The sequence below is a fragment of the Pseudochaenichthys georgianus genome, chromosome 1, assembly GCF_902827115.2.
Source record: "Pseudochaenichthys georgianus chromosome 1, fPseGeo1.2, whole genome shotgun sequence".
Lineage (NCBI taxonomy): Eukaryota > Metazoa > Chordata > Actinopteri > Perciformes > Channichthyidae > Pseudochaenichthys > Pseudochaenichthys georgianus.
The window spans coordinates 5,142,381-5,162,692 of NC_047503.1; the positions used below are offsets into that span (position 1 = coordinate 5,142,381).

Below are 20,312 nucleotides of genomic sequence, written 5' to 3' on the forward strand. Positions count from 1 at the left end.
CAGAACACTCAGCACGGATGGTGCGCAACATGATTTCAGCGTCCAGGCAGCTCCCGTTCGTCGAGCATATGCCTTGAGTTGCACATAGCTCCAACGATCCAACGATCCATCACACACACACACACACACACACACACACACACACACACACACACACACACACACACACACACACACACACACACACACACACACACACACACACACACACACACACACACACACACACACACACACACACACACACACACACACACACAATTTGTAATGTATTATTGTATGAGAGAGGTTCCAGGTTGAATTGAGGCGAATATTTGTAATGTTCAGAGGTTGTTATGTTTAATATTCATGAGGATATTTGTCATTGTTCAAATGATAATAAACATTAGCATAAAGCATATTTGTCCACTGATATGTTGATAAGAGTATTAAAAACATGAAAAATATTCCTCTAAGGTACATTTAGAACAGATCAAAAATGTGCGATTAATTTGCGATTAATCGCGATTAACTATGGACAATTACCGCGATGGTAACACTTTACAATAAGGTACACAAAATGTGCTTAGTTACTGAGGAACTACTAGATAGTTAATGGTTAGTTAATGAGTAGTTCCTCAGTGACTGCGATTGAGGAACTAATGGTTAGTTACTGGTAAACAGACTGGGGGGTACTGTATTAATGAATCATTCGTTAATGGTTAGTTAATGAGTAGTTCCTCAGTGAACTTATGGTTAGTTACTGGTAAACAGACTGGGGCGGTACTGTATTAACGAATCATTCGTTAATGGTTACTTAATGAGTAGTTCCTCAGTGACTGCGATGGATGGTTAGTTAGTTACTGGTAAACAGACTGGGGCGGTACTGTATTAACGAATCATTCGTTAATGGTTACTTAATGAGGAGTTCCTGAGTGAACTAATGCTTAGTTGCTGGTAAACAGACTGGGGTACTGTATTAATGAATTATTCGTTAATGGTTACTTAATGAGGAGTTCCTGGGAGACTTTGATTGAAGCAATGGTCCGCTGCAGCAGGGCACATTTAAACCTGCCATCTTCGGCTGGCTTGGGTCCCACCCTGGATCAACTGGTGGAGGTGGATCCGATTTACCTTACCATTACTTAGGCCGTTTGGGTACGGTAAACTCAAGGAACGCAAACAAAAACAGTAGTTACCCATTACCTAATGATTACCTTACCGTTACTAAAACAGTAGTTACCCATTAAGTAATGCTTACCTTACCATTGGTTAAGCATTGTGTGTCCCCTCAAGTAAAGTAATGCATCAAAAACAGTAGTTACCCATTACCTAATGCCTACTTAACCATTCGTTAAGCATTGTGTGTCCCCTCAAGTAAAGTAATGCATCACAAACAGTAGTTACCCATTACCTAATGCCTACTTAACCATTCGTTAAGCATTGTGTGTCCCCTCAAGTAAAGTAATGCATCACAAACAGTAGTTACCCATTACCTAATGATTACCTTACCGTTACCAAAACAGTAGTTACCCATTAACTAATGATTACCTCACCATTAGTTAATCAGTTTAACAAACAAACAAACACTGTTGATGACAATGACGGATCTACAGCCACTGAAGTTTTACATTTTTATTCAAACAACGATGAAAATAACAACAACAAAAAATGGAAATAAAAAATACTTTTTATAAAAGAAAACTAAAAACAAGTGCAAACCAAAAAAACATCCATTCCTTCCTCACTTCCCCTTTGGATTAATGGATAATAGTCCTCCATTGGTTTTCAAGTCTTGGACCTTCCCCTCTAAATGTTGGTCCTTTATGGCAGCTTTACACATCTTCGAGAAATGGAGAAGGGTTTCCCCCTTCTTCAGTGTTCCCCGGATGTCTTGGTAGATGCCCGGGTTCACGGCATGCAGTTCTGCAATTCCTGCAGTGTCGGCAATGGTTTTGCGGTCCACTCCTACCGCTCTGTAAGCCGCCGTTTTATTATTCCCCTTGTTTACCGCCTCAAGAACACGCTTGTAGCGGCTTATGGCGTCTTCTGGGGTCAGGACTGAAACAGAAAAAAAGACAAATATGTAACTATTTAACAACAGTACTTTGTTGTTGCCTATCCTAATGATGTCTGTAGTGCAGAAATCAGTTAGGATATGGGTTTATTTATTGATAATATTGTTGTACTAGTGCTATATAGTGGTAGTGTAATCCTTACATACAAAATTGTGTAATGAATTGGTGTAGTGTAAAGGTATTACTAGTCTTGTAGCTTTGCTCAAAGTAATGTATACATGTTAGTTATTGTGTTTGGGGTGTGTACCTTTATATACAGAAGTTAGGTTTGGGCAATCAGCTCTACTTTTATCCAATCATGTTTAATAATGATAACTGATAAGACGATCCACAATGTGGATTTAATGCTCTATCGACATTGCCCCGTTTCTAATTTATAACGCATCAATATTGCCAAGTTTTAGCCTGGCATCCTCATGTCTCAGCAGCCTTTAAATGGAACAGTTTGGAGAATCTGCTCTCCCTGTTCTTTTATTAAAATCTGACACTGCAGGTTAATGTAAGCGTGCAGAGACCAGTTGTTTGGAAACAATGGTGTCGCTCTGAACAGAGCGACATCACAGCATGTTCTGTTTAACATTATAGGCCTACTTATATTCAGGGATACAAACACCTGTATGGTGAAATAAGAGAGCAAATAAACACATTTCACTTTGTTTATCAATTGAAATGCCTGATGTTTATTTTTATATAACTGTTGTCCTTTTTCACTGCTTTATTACAGTATGGTAGGGGAAGATTCGGTCCTACGTGGAGGAGGAGAAAATGGGTCTTTGGAATGCTGGGCATTAGAGGAAAAAGGAGAAGACCTATCCTGAGGCTGGTGAAACAAAGATCACGGCGCCACTTAATTCCTCTGGTCACAAAATACGTTCGCCAAGGGACCACGGTGATAACGGACATGTGGAGGGCATACACCACTGCAATCGCAGAAAGTGGCTTTGTCCATTTCTCTGTGAACCACAGCCGGTCATTTGTGAACCCAGACACAGGAGCCCACACCCAAAACATTGAGCGGGCTTGGTCAACGTACAAGTCACAGGTCTGGAGACTGCGAGGAAACCGCACAGTGAAGACTCTGAAGAGTCATCTTGCTTTGATCGAGTGGACACATTGGCTGGCAAATGAACACAAAGATGGTCCCTTAGGCAGATTGCTGCATGACATACGCCACTTTCGCAAGTTCTGAAAGCAACCTCGTTTTCATTATTAGTGTCCTTTGGATTGTTGTTTAAATAAAAATGTAAACTTGAGTGCACAGGGTTTGTTTGTTTGTTTATCATTAGGTAATGGGTAACTACTGTTTTTGATGCATTACTTTACTTGAGGGGACACACAATGCTTAACGAATGGTTAAGTAGGCATTAGGTAATGGGTAACTACTGTTTTTGATGCATTACTTTACTTGAGGGGACACACAATGCTTAACGAATGGTAAGGTAAGCATTACTTAATGGGTAACTACTGTTTTAGTAACGGTAAGGTAATCATTAGGTAATGGGTAACTACTGTTTTTGTTTGCGTTCCTTGAGTTTACCGTACCCAAACGGCCTAAGTAATGGTAAGGTAAATCGGATCCACCTCCACCAGTTGATCCAGGGTGGGACCCAAGCCAGCCGAAGATGGCAGGTTAAAATGTGCCCTGCTGCAGCGGACCATTGCTTCAATCAAAGTCTCCCAGGAACTCCTCATTAAGTAACCATTAACGAATAATTCATTAATACAGTACCCCAGTCTGTTTACCAGCAACTAAGCATTAGTTCACTCAGGAACTCCTCATTAAGTAACCATTAACGAATGATTCGTTAATACAGTACCGCCCCAGTCTGTTTACCAGTAACTAACTAACCATCCATCGCAGTCACTGAGGAACTACTCATTAAGTAACCATTAACGAATGATTCGTTAATACAGTACCGCCCCAGTCTGTTTACCAGTAACTAACCATAAGTTCACTGAGGAACTACTCATTAACTAACCATTAACGAATGATTCATTAATACAGTACCCCCCAGTCTGTTTACCAGTAACTAACCATTAGTTCCTCAATCGCAGTCACTGAGGAACTACTCATTAACTAACCATTAACTATCTAGTAGTTCCTCAGTAACTAAGCACATTTTGTGTACCTTATTGTAAAGTGTTACCCTCCTTCATTTCTATACATTGTTGACGCAATAATGCCGCTGTATTAGGATGATGCACGGGAGGGCTACTTTCCACAAGCTATGCTTCAGCCCTCCCGCTTCTACTAATTGTGTTCATCTTTGTGTGTATGAATAAAACTTTTTTAGTTTTTCGGATGAATAAAAAAAAATAATACTTTTAGCTTGGGGGCCCCCTAGTGGCCGCGGGGGCCCTATGCCCCCGCATAGTCCGCCTATAGGAATAAATGGCCCTGGAGAGATGTATCCATCCATAGATCTCTTAATTTTGCTCTCAAAGTGATGCTTTTAACTTCAATATTTAAAAATAAATCTTCCCAGGGGAGCTTGTCCCCGGACCCCCCTACGTGAGGTCCACACACCACCTATAAAAATAGCACTTTACCCCTGCTCACCTAATGCCTGGAGTCTTAATTGTAACTGTCACACTGTGTATTTGCGTGGGGAGTGTTGCAGTAGAAAATTCCACTGTAGAGACCGGTACATTAATGAGAAACCCTAACTGTTTGAGTTAGTGGAACACGAGAGGTGAACGCCTGTCTTCAGGTCATATGGCCATAAGTCGTCAGTCAGAACAGTGCAGTTGATACTCCGCCCTGTGGGTGATGCTGTTAGTACCAACATTTCACACCACCGAAGCGCTGAGCATTTTTGGCCAATTTTATTTAACATTAACGGTTACCCCTCGCTTTTTTCGGAAGCCTTCTGAAGGTCTCTATTGGCATATCAGTATTCAATAATTACATTTTCCATGTAACAGCCTTGAAAAAACTAAATCTCCGCTATGCGACAGAGAAAGGGGTAGTTTGAGACGCTGTAGCAGGTAAGCAGTCTGTTAGATGCTAAGCTAGCTGCTAAGCTAAAAACTGAATTTAACGCTAGTCAGTTTTTCTGTCTGTTCTGTCCTAAATTTGCAAAGTGACTTAAGTACAGCATGTCACCGTGGAATACAGGTTGGGTTATCCAAAGCCAGGCTTTGTCTTTCCTCACAATTAGTAAGTATGTAAGCCAAAGTAATCTTTGTGAACGCAGCGTTGTGTCAACAGTGACGAGAGGGAGGCTTGTCCAAAAGACAACTTTGGTCTTTTTTTCCCCCTCAGTGCTATCAGTACAGTAACAGTCTACAAGGCTGGTCTTTTTCTTCGAAAGTAATCTTTCCACATTGTTTCTACTTTACAGAGTGCATTGACTACATACATCTTAAGTGAGGCTGGATGAAGGATGGATCCAATCGACTGGGATGCCATGCGAGCAATCCAGAGAAATCTGCACCCAAATCATCAAAATGACATAAATAACAGCATTGAGAATGCCCCAAGAACTAATATTGAGTGGGACGCTTACTGTGAATACTCAAGACCCACTGTTGGTGAAGCACACAGCAGCATGAGAGTGAATGTGGAACACGAGCGACTGAGTCCTTCCTTTCATAATGTTTATATTAAAGACTCAGAAGTCCAGGACCCAGACGGAGAACCGCTTCCATCGGTTGAAGAAGATCCAGAGCTGTCAAGAAAGAGGAAAGAGCTTAGAGAGATAGAGGAGCGGATAATGTTTAAGAAATCTGTCATTGCTCTGAAAGCAGTTGAACCAACACTGCCAAACGTTTCCAGTAATGCAGCTACATGCAAAGGGGCAACTCTTAAAGAAAGGGTGAATGTCATTTTGCAGAAAAGAAATCCTGCCAGATTTAACTCAATGGTAAGTACGTTTTCTTAATGGTTAGATAATCCTTTGTTTAATTTTTTTTTTAACGTTGGGTTTCTTACCAATTTGCAGAGTCCAACTGTGTTCCACAAATTAAACTGTATACTGTACTGCTTTATTGTTTTTCAGTTTTGGTCGCAAAGAGAGCCAATGCACTCATCCAGGCTGAGCAAAGATAGTCTCCTGCAGAACAACCATCCCCTGAAGCTCAGAGTGAAGGCGCTAATGAAGAGGAGATGCAGTGATCCAGCACTCAAGGTTTGTACCACTTTTTGCCCCTTAATTTGTAGAAAAAGTATATCAATATATACAAGAAAATACATTAATAATGATGATAATCATCCATATTTATCTAGCCATCTAGGTTATATCTATAGCTACTTATCCTTTAACCTTTCCGTAACCTTAAAGGTAAATTACACTTTCTTTTTTGAATATACTCATCACTTGTAATGTTGAAATAATACTGCAATTATTATTGCAATATAGGTTGTTTTTTAAAAAGCCACCTAGAGCATCAAAATGTGCGTAACTCCTTCCATTATCGTGTTTATTTACAGTGCTGAACTGATAAATCAGCTGGCTATTATTAGCTTAATGCAGATTTATTGGAATCAGATTTGATAACAAGACATTTCAGCACAGGAATCCCATGAACCTTAAATCAATCTCAGTGCCATTTTTCATATCGATGTCTTTTATCGGAATAAGCACCCAGGTCACACTGATGTTAAAGTCCATTTGCAATTGTATCAGGTCGGACCTAAAAACATAGATGTATAACTTAAAATGACTGTATTTAATTCCCTGAAGTAGAGAGCGCAGAAATGTGCTCTATTAAATTAATAAACTCAATTGTCATAGACTTTTAGACCTTTAGAAGTTCCAATCATAAAAAAAGTTATGTGGTTGCCATGACTTTTTGTTTCTCATGAAATAAGGTGTAAAAAAAATAAAATGTTTTTGAATATCTGTCCTTTCCTCAGTGCGGTGAAACCCCACCGTCTCCCCCCAGTCAAAGCTTTACCTCACCAGCCAAGGAGGAGACTATCGTCAACGAAGGTTTCCAGCGCTTCCTCAGCGTGCTCAACAAAGGAGTGGACATAGACCTCCTCAGCAAGATTGTCAATGATGATGATGATGAAGAAGATCTCCCTTCAGGCGAGCAGCTCCTAACCACTCAGCCCCCTGCAGTAGAGAAAGAGCCACATCCATCTTTCAGGAGCGAGGTCCAGCGATCAAACAGTGAAGCCTCGCTTCCCGACTTCAGTCAGACCAACAGAGGCCACGACACCTTTTGCATGCCGGGCGATGAAGAAAGTAGGAATGAAGGAGGAGAAAGCAAGTTTGGTTCTAGCATACGATCAAAGTCACCTGTTTCAGTTGTGAAGAAGAAGGAAGAAGAAGATAAACCAAAGGTGGATGTGCAGCGTGAACAGCTTCAGAATATTCTTAAAACTCTGGGGTTAAACCTGGAAGTGGAAGGGATGAGCAAACTAGAAGATCGGACTCAGGAGAGACTGTACGGGAGGAAGAATGAAGACACAAATGTAGAAGGATGTAGAGGAGCGCAGGAGAGTCAGCATAGTGGCCCCCAGAGACATTTCAGTAACTCCTCATCCTCCTCAAGGTCCACCAAGTCTAGAAGCTTAAATCCCAGCCTCCCAATGCGTCAGTGCTCCCCCAGTAGAAACCTGGAACGAAAGTCTGAACAGACTTATTCGAGAGAGAGGAGAGACAGGATTATAGACAAAAGCAGAGACAGAAACAGAGACAGAATCAGAGACAGGATTATAGACAGGATTATAGATAGAAGCAGAGACAGAAGCAGAGACAAAAGCAGAGACAAAAGCAGAGACAAAAGCAGAGACAGGATTATTGACAGAAGCAAAGACAAAAGCAGAGACAGGATTATAGACAGAAGCAGAGACAAAAGCAGAGACAGGATTATTGACAGAAGCAGAGACAAAAGCAGAGACAGGATTATAGACGGAAGCAGAGACAAAAGCAGAGACAGGATTATTGACAGAAGCAGAGACAAAAGCAGAGACAGGATTATTGACAGAAGCAGAGACAGAAGCAGAGACAAAAGCAGAGACAGGATTATTGACAGAAGCAGAGACAAAAGCAGAGACAAAAGCAAAGACAGGATTATTGACAGAAGCAGAGACAAAAGCAGAGACAGGATTATAGACAGAAGCAGAGAAAGGACTATTGACAGAAGCAGAGACAGATTTAGAGACAGAAGCAGAGACATAAGCAGAGAAAGGATTATTGACAGAAGCAGAGACAAAAGCAGAGACAAAAGCAGAGACAGGATTATAGACAGAAGCAGAGACAAAAGCAGAGACAGGATTATTGACAGAAGCAGAGACAAAAGCAGAGACAGGATTATTGACAGAAGCAGAGACAAAAGCAGAGACAGGATTATTGACAGAAGCAGAGACAAAAGCAAAGACAGGATTATTGACAGAAGCAGAGACAAAAGCAGAGACAGGATTATTGACAGAAGCAGAGACAAAAGCAGAGACAAAAGCAGAGACAGGATTATTGACAGAAGCAGAGACAAAAGCAGAGACAGGATTATAGACAGAAGCAGAGAAAGGACTATTGACAGAAGCAGAGACAGATTTAGAGACAGAAGCAGAGACATAAACAGAGACGGAAGCAGAGACAGGATTATTGACAGAAGCAGAGACAGAAGCAGAGAAAGGACTATTGACAGAAGCAGAGACAGATTTAGAGACAGAAGCAGAGACAGGATTAGAGACAATAGCAAAAACAGAATTGGAGACAGAAGCAGAGAAATTGTTACAGACAGAAGCAGAGATGGAAGCAGAAACAGTCTTACACAAAACCAAACCAACCCCCATCCCAACCCGGATAATTGTTCTACATTTCCACAATACAGTTTGTCCGAGGACTCACAGTACACTGCCGATGATAAAGGCACTTACAGCTCTGCCACAAATACTTACTGGGGACAGGCGCAGGTGTCTATTCCTCCCTCCCTTTACCCCGGTGAGGGTCCTTACCCCCTAAACCCTGACCATAACTTTCCTGATTCTGTGGGGGAACCTCACATGGTTAACCACTATCACAACCCCCTTGACACAAACTTTTTTGTAAATCCAGACTTGTCTACGAGTGAAGGCCAAGATGCATCTTTTTCCAGGATTCGCTGCCTGCAGGTCATCGACAGTACGCAGCAGTGTGTAATGAAAAAGAACACCACAAAGAATTCTAAGAAGAAGAATTTGAGTGCAAGGAAACTCAGGAAGGTTCAATACTGGGATAATGTAATGGCGAAACATGAACAAAAAACGTTATTATCCGAAGGGCCTAAGGCAGAGGCTGAGGTGGACCCTCCACCTTCGCCACCGAAGTTGCAGGAAAATAACATTGAACGTGTGTCCCAACCCGAGCCGATACACAAGGAGAAACGGCAGCTAACAGAGGAGGAAGTCAAAGCGAACCTGAGGAAAACGGTTGGTTACATTAGCTTCCTAATCCATGTAATTTCAGGAGGTCATATTATGGAGGTTTGATCCCACTTGGATGGGATTTCAGTTTATCATGCCGAAAAGTTAGGCTACCAGCTAAGCTAAGTTTAATTTGTGGATCAGGGCAAGTATTTATCTAGTGTCGCAGAAGAAAAAAATCACTCTTAACTGACATTTGATCAACTTTCTTAAAGCTACAGTATGTAACTTTATCAAAAATATACTTATATTTGTTAAATCTGTTTATCGTGACAGTAGTGAATGAGACAGATATGTGAAAACATAATCCTCTACTGCTTCAATGATCTTTAATTTGAAGATTACACAATGCAGAAAAAAGCAACCAATCAGATCAGAGCAGTCTCTAACACACTATCAATCACTGCTGCATGAAATCCGATCATCAAACTAAGCAGCACTGAAAAAATATGAAGATAGATTCTGTTACTGCATTGACTATTTCTCGTCTCTATTGTTTTCAGAAATATTTGTGTTAAACTGGAAAATTAAAGTTTGCGCTGGTTGGTACTTGGTTTTAGCGCAACTGTTTTCAATGTGGAGCCTGGACCACAAACATTCATTTTTAACACTTAACAGCACATAAAATATGTCTCGGACAACATTTCAGTAACAAAACTGACAGAATTGTGATATCATAGTATGACAGTTTAGTTCGGCTTGGTTAAATCTTGTTAATGCCATTAGGAGTTAAAGCTCACCTATTATGCTATATTTGAACAAAATATTATAGGGCCATATCTATTAGGGGTGTAACGGTACACGTACCCGTACCGAAATTATTCGGTACGGGCCCTTCGGTTCGGTACACGTGTGTACCGAACGAATATAACGTTAAACGTAAAAAATTGAGAACGTGAACAACTTCTTGGAAGTAATCTCAGGTGCTGCGTCGCAGCATTCAGAGTAATTTGCTCCCATTGTGTTCAACGCGTCATAGAGCGAGCAAGTCATTTCATTGGACGAGCTGGTCAGAGGGATGCGTTCAAATGTAGTCAGTAATTTGAGGAACTGTTGAAATGGCGAACGCAGATAAAGTTGAGCTCGAAAATCCTCCAGCATCATTGAAGTCTCCGGTTTGGGAACATTTTGGTTTCGCAGTTACGTACAAGGATGATGGACAAAGACAGGTGGACCGAACCAAAGCTGTTTGTCGGCATTGTTCAACTAAAATTGGTTACGCGGCTGGCAATACATCAAACTTGCACACTCATTTGAAAAGGCATCACCCGAACGTGAATATAACCGGTACCAAAAGAAAAAAGACTGAAGTGCAAACCCAACTCCCACTAGCATTTAAGCCTCCACCACTCGCAAAAACTTCAGACCGAGCCAAAGCTATTACAAACGGCAAATATCCTTATGTTGCCATGTTAGCAAAGCGCTACCTGGCTGTATCTGCTACCTCTGTCCCTAGCGAGAGGGTGTTCTCCACAGCAGGAGACATTGCTAGTGCCAGCTGATCTACCCTTTCGGCAAGCAATGTGGACAAGTTCATCTTTCTTTAAAAAAACATGAAATGACAAGCAAGTCCTAATGTCAAACTGGCTGCTTAGGTACTAGGACAGTACAGTACAAATACAGATTATTTCAGTTCATCGAAAAGCTGCACCTTAATGTTTATTTTATTATATTTTATATTTATTTGAGTGAATATTCATAGTTTAATAATAATTAAAAACCCAAAACTAATATTTTATGTTTTGTGAGTACTAGTACAGTAAAGTTCAAATACAGATTATTTCAGTTCATCGAAATGCTGCACCTCAATGTTTATTTTATTATATTTTGTATTTATTTGAGTGAATACATTATTTACAGTTTAATAATAATTAAAAAAAATATATGTTATGTTTTGTGATAATTTTTTCTGCTGTACCGAAAACGTACCGAACCGAACCGTGACCTAAAAACCGAGGTACGTACCGAACCGAAGTGTTTTGCTCAAAATACCAAACAGATCACCCATTGCAGCATGCCGCATACCCCTCTATTTCAGCCCTGTTACTAGGGTGGAGTGCTATTGCCTAGGGATGTAACAATATATCGCGGTAAATAAACGTCCCAATACCGTCGTGAGACTGACAAAAATCTACCGCGATTTATTTTTGAAATAAATATATATTTTTTTAAATATTTTTTTTTTAACACTTTTTTTTGTTTTAAACCTTTATTTAACCAGGTGGTCCCATTGAGATCATCGATCTCTTTTTCAAGAGAGACCTGTCCAACATGGCAGCAAGGTTACAACATAAAACAACAGAACACAAAAGGACATCGTATTTACAGGGTTATGCCGTGTGTGCATGCACCTCACGGGAGCACACAGCTTAAAGCAAAACCTCCCAGACATGTGTTGTGTTGTCATCTGTACGGCAAAGTACTGGTTTGGAAACTATATCATTTCCTTTTGGAGGGCATGCATAACACGGCATAACACCAGAGCCTCGCGTTGGGAAACGTTGGCGCTGTTCCGAGTTTGTTCTAATCTGTCAAAATGACAGACTGCTTTCAGATTTTTCCGTCATTGATAAATAAAATATTCGGTTAACGCGACAACTGCTGTTCCAGCAACATCAGTACCAAGCGAGAGAGTTTTTTCCAGAGCAGGGGATATTGTAAATGCCCAAACATCCCAGTTTATAAATACCTGGAAATGTGGACATTCTCATATTTCTAAAAACCTGTCTGATGATGCTGAGTGAGTGACTCGTGAGTTTGAGTTGAGTTACTTGAAAAACTAAAGTGAAACTTGATTTATTTTATTGCAGGGTCTAATTATTAAATGTCCTTGTTTATTTGTGAGATGCAGTGGCACAAAGAAAATGCCTACTTTGTTTGGTAGTACAAAAGGTACAAAAACACTGGTTTTCTTGTTCCAGTCTGTTACTGTCACTTTGTTTTTGACACTTTAAAATACTGCTATCCTACTAAAATGCTGTACAAATCAGATTTATTATTTAATAAAGAAACATTTTCCGAGTAAACACATTTTTTTTTCTTTATTATTCAATATCGCGATAAATACCGTACCGTGGACTTGTTATCGCGATATTATCGTACCGTGAGTTTTTGGTATTGTTACATCCCTACTATTGCCCCTTTCACACCTACGCAGTTCCCGTTCTAGCTCCGTGCTAGAGCTTTTCTGGTTCGGAACCGGTTTTTATTTTCAGCCCCCGTTTTGTTCACACCGCCCAGAGCCCGACTGGTGCTGCTGCGTCATGATGTCACCGGTTACGTTGCTGATTTTCTCCCCAACGACGTCGGGTCGATGATCGTGTTGCTTTTAATCATACGAAGCCAGATTAAATGAAATAACGACTTATCAACCCTTGTACTTTTCTCCAGAGTGCCGTGGTTCATTCAGTGTGCGAAAAAGTACACGTCCCACCGTCCGGGACGTGTTATTTACAATATTGGACAAGTAGATCTTTCAATTGACTTGTCCGGCGGACAAGTGACGTTTTTCGCCCTGATTTATTGACAAATTATTGATAAATTCAGTTTACAAAAGGCAGAACTCATTCGCAAATTGTCCGTGTCCGCCATTGTTCGTTGAGAAATATTAGTTTCGGTTCTGCTTGTCGATTCCTAAAGAAATGCATCTCGCCGCTTTCTGTACAGTTAGACGGGGCGGGAAGTGTAGCACAGTGGCAGGGTTGGGAAGCAAAACTCGGTTCCGAGTAGGAACAAATAACAATTGTCCGGTACCGGGATTAATAAGAGTTGTGAGGACAGGAGGCGAGGCCGAGCCCCGCGGACCGCAGCTCTCTCTCTATGCTCCGTATCAGCTGATCGCTTCATGATGCAGCTCAGCATCTCTCTTTCTCTTTCTACACACAGCGGATCCGCTGCCAGTTTAACAGCCTCATCTTTGTCAAACTTTCTTATGTTCTTTCTCTAACACGTAATGAAGGTTATTAAGCGTTTTAGCTCCTGTTTTAATATTGACCGCCATTTCCTTTTATGAAGTGAAGCTGTGTCCTCGCGCTGTCCTCACATCCCCGGACCCCCAGACTCGGAGGAGCACAGGGATGTCAGTATTGTTTATGAAGCAGGGTATAGAAAGTACATTATTGAAATGAAAATACTATTTATTTACTTTTACAAACAGTGAGCAGCTGGGCAGCTGCAGCATGTGTATTGCAGGACATGTGTAAGCGTCTTTGAGTTGTAGAAAAGCGCTAGGCCTATAGGCTTCTTCTTTCGTATAACGTTAGATGTCCAACTCGGTGTCGTGTAGCCATGCCCGCATCTCTGGTCCTAGGTCGAAGAGGCTGGCTTCCGAGGGTGGTCTATATAAGGGGCAGATGGTGATTATATGGACAGCGGTCTGCTCAGGGTCACCACACTCGCATGCCGCACTGTCCGCCAAGCCCCACGTCTTCATCGAGGTTTTAAAGCGACCGACCCCAGTTCGTAGACGGTTCAGAGTGGTCCACTGCCGGCGCGGTACGTCGTCTCCTCCAATGGTGCCATCTCCTGGGTCCCATAGGCCTATAGGCTATAAATATAATGTATTATTATTATTATTATTATTAGGCCTATGTGTTGGACATGTGTTGTTGGACTCTGTCTCACAGGCAGGTTGCAGTGTCATGCATACATCAGAGGAGACTGGGCCAATTGTACATTCTCAAACTGCACCACTTAGAACTAACTAAATAATGCAGAGATTATTTTTATATTATTGTATTCAATAACCGTAATAAATTAAACAGTATGAAGTGATTTGTAAATAGGAATACAGATTTGACTTAAAGGTGGGGTAGGTAAGTTTGAGAAACCGGCTCGAGATCGCTAGAATTTGAAAATACACAACCGGAGAATATCTGCCACTTCCTTATAGAGCCCCTCCTCCAACACACACGAACGCGCACATGACCAATGAGGGCACGAGATAAGTGTGTGCCTCGATGGAAGGCTGACAGGCAGGTAGGCCATCCATCCGATTGGTTGTACTTTTTACAGTACTACGGCTTCTACAGATGACATTTTTTTATGGATTTTTTGTCAAAGCACTTCAGATATTCATTGCTATCGGGATGTTAAGAGCATTCCATGGAATATAACAAAAAGTGTATCTCGAGCCGGTTTCTGAAACTTACCTACCCCACCTTTAATGTTTTCATAAATATATTTTTCTCCCAGTTTGTCATGGGACTTATTTTTACCCTCTCAAAGAACCGGAATCGAAAAGCAGAACCGGAATCGTTAAAATCCCAACGATACCCAACCCTATGTGTGATGCAGTAAAATCTTACCGCTCACTTACGTTAGCGGTGTCGTAAAAAACGTGGGAAAATGTAAAATACGATGACAAAGAAGAAGATTCCAGTGGCCCCAATTTGTGTCCATTCTGGACAAGTGAAAAATGTATTCGGACAAGTACATTTCCAAACTCACTTGTCCATGGACAAGTACTCTCTAAAAACTTTTTCTCACACTGTTCATTGTTTATTAATGTGTTTCAGCGGCATTTATCGACCGCTGCAGTGCTGCCCGCTGTTTGGCATCACAACGCTGTTCAAAATGGGTGATGTTAGCATAGCAACCGAAGCTAAACTGACTATCTTGACTACTTGTTGCTATCCTATTGTGCCATAAGCCGTTTTCTACAGGCACATTTTACCGGTGTATTTTTCGTTATGATTCTACTTGTGATAGTCGGACATGAGTCATGACAACCTGTGCAGCCCATGTATTGATTCCATCCGATAGCTGCTATAATACAAAACTAAAAATCTGCCTGCTCTCCACAATGATCAATGACAGCGAAGGGAAGGTACAAATAAACAGAATCACACGAAGCCTGGTTAGTGTTGCCTGACTTTATAAAGTGTGTTTTTTTTAAGAAGTGTGTGGTTGCGTTCTAGTCACATTGGTCAGCGCTACTGCTTGTTACAACTTTAATTTGTCGTACTCGCCTTCAATTGTTATTGCTCAGGTTGATCCTGCCCCCGCCTCCGACGTAAGCGTGACGTATGCGGTTCTTGCTTCTAGACCGACAATTTGTTGGTGCTTGAAAAGCACCGGGTTTTGGAGCTTAGAGGCGGGGGTAAGGAGGAAAAGAAAGAGGGTTGTGTTTTGACTTTGTGATTCTCCTTACACATCGGGGACACATATTTATGTACAAAAGACAACCAAAAGTGCATAATAATATATATGGTGACCTAATAATAGGTGACCTTTAACACTGGGGGGGAGGTAGGGAAACTTGCACCACTTTCAGGAGATAGTGAATTTATTTTTCTTACTAACTGCATCTGAACTGCGGAAATCCCTCTTATTATTGTTTTAAGAGATGTTCATAGATGAGTGTTGATCAAGGATTTTGCGTGGGATATAAAATAAATGGCCTGTTCCTTCGATAAAACCAAAGCGATCAGTCTCACAAGCTACATGTTCTTAATTTTTACTTAATAAATGTAATCATTTAATCCATTTTGTGACACCACCAATGACTGCTTTTAAGAGATATATTCCACGATAATAAAGTGTATTTCCCAAACTTTACAGAAAGAGTATATAGGGACGGCACAATTGATACAAAATGTACTAAAAACTAGTGCAATATCAAAATCGCCGTAGAGGCAATATTTGGTAAAGAAAAATATTGCATATATCAGAATGAAGTATTTTGGAGCTTCAGAGAAGTCCAGGGCTCCAAACAGTGTCCTGGAGTCTATAACAATCCTTGTTTGGTCCTCTAATAAAAGCATTGTAAAACGATGCATAGTGATGACTTGGGTATTAACTAGGGGTGTTGAAAATAATCGTTTCTACGATGCATTGCGATGCGGACGATTCGGTCTCGATGCAGTGACGGAAGATAATCGGTTATAGAGTAGTAACGTTGCTTCCTGATTTTCCGGCCGCGGCTTTACTATAACGTTTTTTCTGTCACTTTAATATCAAATCGGTCGGTGACGCAGAGATCAGGGAACAGACGTGACAGCGGCACAGCAACACCGAACACGGAGCAGTCTGCTTTATCCACCAACACAAGAACACCAGTCCAGAACCAAAAGCAGAAGGACCCGCTCTGAATCACTCCGTGTCGCTGCGGCTCAGAGACACAGACAGGGATTTATGTTTTTCAAAAATAATCGCGTTACAATCATGTCAGGTTTTTGGTGGATTTAATTAAGTCTTGGATTGCAAAGTATGAATGTCCTCTAGCAATTTGCAGACGATATATACGTGTGTAAAGTTTGTGAAGGCAGGAGGAAAAAAGCTTCCGCGATCACCGTCTCCTCTCCGTTCCTCCAAGCCCCGCCCCCTCCCTGAAAATAATGAGTGACAGGCTGATAGTGACCCGATGGAAACTTTATTATTCACTTAATCACTGAGATATAATGAAGCTAATTTAATCTCATACATTCATGGGATTTATGTAACAGTAAAACAGAGAATGTAAGTGTACACCCACATGCACTATTTTAGTTTGTATATGCTGTTGTAAATACTCCTGTTGTCTGCTGTGTTCAGACTCAAGTCCTGTGTGTGATGCCACATTCAGGACATTCAGTGTCCTTTCTTTAACAGAAGGCCGTGGCTAGAAGCTGCAGCTCGACTGCAGAAGCATTAGCTTTTTGTTTTTGAGAATGGAACAACTTCACACACGGAGGCTAGACCTATACAATTCATTTATTTTGGTTTATAAATTAATGTCAAGACATTTATGTTATTGATTTCTGAAGCACTTTCTAAATAATAAAAATAGTTCATATGTATTTACTGCATGTATGCATTATGAAAAATAAGCCATGTGCAGTAATATAGAAAATTGAGGATGCAACGCATTGGTATGAATCGTGATATCGAACCGAATCGTTGACAGGATAATCGTAATCGAATCGTGAGACCAGTGAAGATGCACGGCCCTAGTATTAACCATTAAATGATACTTGTTAGACGCTTTTATCCAAAGCAACTTACATACTCAATACTGTGGGCAATCCCCACAGGAGCAATTTGGGGTGAAGGGTCTCAGGGACACAACGACATGCTGACTGCAGTGGGGTTTGAACCTGTGACCTCCTGATCCGAACACCTTCACTCAATCCACTGCGCCACACGCCTCCTTGCACACCAAATGCTTTAGTCTTGTCAAGTTTACATTAAATACATTTATGTATTCATGGTCTTGGCCTGTCAGTTTTACTTCTCATATTCTCAGGCAAATATCTCATTGATTATTGAGATGAGGAGTTATGCCATTCAGCAAAGCTGTCATTATATTACAGCAGATATAATGTCATAAAGCACAAAATAAAACTTCTGTCTTCTCAGTTTTCTTTTTTTAAATGAAAACTACAACACATGAGTGTTTATAGTCCTTAAAGTTATTATTGATGCTTGATAAACAGTTCCAGATATCTTCAGAATCAGAATATCTTTATTAGTCCCACAGAGGGGACATTTACATTGTTACAGCAGAAAAGAGCCAAAGACAGCTTAATCTTAGAGGATTTCCAAACATTAGTGTTTTAAGGCCTGTGCTAAACTTGCTACTGTTACTGAAAATGCCACAATATAATATATTCAACCTCCTTCTATTGTTTTTGTTTTATTAAGCTTGAAGCATTTAACCAGATGGTGAAGCAGAGGGTCCCACAGCCAGCGAACTTCCCATCGCCTCACATTGATTACAAAGGTAAGTGCACTAAAGCCTGACAACACTGATTGTTGACTGTTTTCATTGAATAAAGGTTTGATAAATGTTCCTGATTGAGACTGTCTCTGTTTACACATCAAGTGAAATGTCTAATTTAACCCTCCATTAATTGATCAGTACCCATTAATGATTTGACATGTATTATGTTTTGTTATATTTAGCTCCTACTAAGGCTGCTCGATTATTGCAAAAATCATAATCTCGATTATTTGGGTCACTAATTGATATCACGATTATTAAAAACGATTATCCATTTACTTTGAAAACATCAATTTATTTAGAAAAAAAATGTGAACAGTATGTTTTTAACAGTTGATTACCCTGAACTTTAAGTATAACTCAACTGAAAAACCAAAAAATAAATAAATAATAATAATAATAAAAAAATAATCGTTTTATTTCGATTACGTTGTTTTCGTAATCGTTGCAAGCCATACTCGTAATTGCGATTTAAAATACGATTAATTGAGCAGCCCTAGCTCCTACCAACAAAACATCGCAGCCTATCTTTCAGTTCTTTATTGAAATGCTATTGTATAGATAAAGGATGTCCATAAAATTCAATGCATGACAATTAAAACAGAAATATGTCAGCAGAATAGAGTAACTGTTGTCTGGTCTCACTTGTTAATCCTATTTCTCTCCTTTGTTGTGTAGATGCATCATGACTGTCTGATCATTTGAAGCTGCTGTGAGAGATCATCTGGACTTCAGATCCAACATACACATTCAGTCACTGTTACAGGAGGATGTAGTATTTTAGTTGTATTTCCAAACATGTTGAAAAGTAAACTATATATTCCTTAAAATAATATGTTTGTGCCATTTATTACCAGTTTCTGTTCAGAAATTGTACTTATTTCTGTGAATTTCTTCTTTGGAAATCAGTTTCTTAGCAGCCTTTTTCCTTGATGCTGTATACATTTGATTAAAAATACATGTTTTTTAGGCTTTGTCTTCATTTGTTATATTTTTTTAATTAAGTGAAGTGATGGGTCAGACTAAGCATACAGAGTCTAATACATTGAGAACATGACAAGAGAAAAAATAAGTTGTTTCTTATGGTGTGGGCTGTGTGTATTATCATTGCTGCAGGGCAGTCTACTGTAGTGTTTTGTGAGTGTGCATGTAGAGGCGATAGAGGGCTTTTTAAAGAGAGAGAAGGAGAAACACACTCCCATCCTGTACTGCCAACAGACCCATTGGGAAAGACTGTCGCTGTAAACAGAGATGGCAGAGCAAGGAAACAGGGAAAGGATGGCTAAATGAATGATAAAGAAATAAAAAAAGAAAGTCACTGGCCACTTTATCAGTTCTGTTCTACTGCACGTAAACGCAGATCTAATCAGCCAATCACATGGCAGCAACTCAATGCATTTAGGCATGTGCAGTAGATTGTGAAGAGGACCTGGTGAAGTTCAAATCACCTTTCTTCCCCATCCTGATGCCATTTAATGTCAAGTAACGGTTTATTCATAATCTGATTATCTTTGTAGTACACTGTTGGATTTAAAAAAATCATTATATTTATAGCCCCTGAACAAACAAACACACCTAAATAACACACTTGCTCTGCAATAAAATGTTTGTTGATATTTCTGTTAGGAAAGGACAAGCCTGAGGGACAGGACTGCTTCACCATTTTCTCTTTCTCTGAGGTTCCAGAAGACATCCAAGAGGGAAAGGAAAAGCTGATGTGATGAGATTTAAGAGCGGTACAGGACATTCACTAATGCCCCGGCCACACGAGGACGAAAACGGTCGTTTGTGTTACTGTTTAGTGTCATATAGACCGTTCGGCCACACGAGGGCGACCGAATACGGCACTAAACGACTGCGGAAACGATAACGGGTCCCAACGTGGATAGAACGGCATACGCAGCGCTCTGGGGGGGGTCCAACGGCTCCGTGTGTACGCCCTATACGATCATTTTCTGATAATGATGAGACAATAGCCCCGCCTCTCCCCACCTCTGCTGCTCACCCCGCGTCAAAGTAAACTGCACACTGAATTCAGATTATTTATCTTTCTCTCGATATGGACATAAACGTGAGTGAAGTCTAATCTGACAGGACGGAGACACCTCTCAAACTTCCTAAACTAGTTATAAATATGTTTATTTTTACTGTCGGCCGGGTCACTCGTTACTGGATGAGCTGCTGCATGAGACAGACACTG

General features: G+C 40.5%; 1 protein-coding gene across 1 annotated transcript; it reads left to right on the forward strand.

Moving 5' to 3' along the window:
- The first annotated feature begins 4,826 nt into the window (after nt 1–4,826).
- Nucleotides 4,827–19,083, forward strand: LOC117447466 (peptidyl-prolyl cis-trans isomerase G-like). The gene is made up of 6 exons (XM_034084583.1): nt 4,827–5,045; nt 5,402–5,923; nt 6,059–6,187; nt 6,916–9,417; nt 18,034–18,112; nt 18,791–19,083. Exons 2-6 carry the CDS (start codon nt 5,444–5,446, stop codon nt 18,799–18,801), a joined length of 3,201 nt encoding a protein of 1,066 aa, XP_033940474.1. The 5' UTR covers nt 4,827–5,045; nt 5,402–5,443; the 3' UTR covers nt 18,802–19,083.
- The last annotated feature ends 1,229 nt before the right edge of the window (nt 19,084–20,312 follow it).

Excerpts from the sequence above, each read along its gene's own strand:
- LOC117447466 (XM_034084583.1), top strand. The coding sequence starts at position 5,444 with ATGGATCCAATCGACTGGGATGCCATGCGAGCAATCCAGAGAAATCTG. Across the intron at positions 5,924-6,058 it reads CTGCCAGATTTAACTCAATG|TTTTGGTCGCAAAGAGAGCC; the intron begins GTAAGTACGTTT and ends ATTGTTTTTCAG. Across the intron at positions 9,418-18,033 it reads AAGCGAACCTGAGGAAAACG|CTTGAAGCATTTAACCAGAT; the intron begins GTTGGTTACATT and ends TGTTTTATTAAG.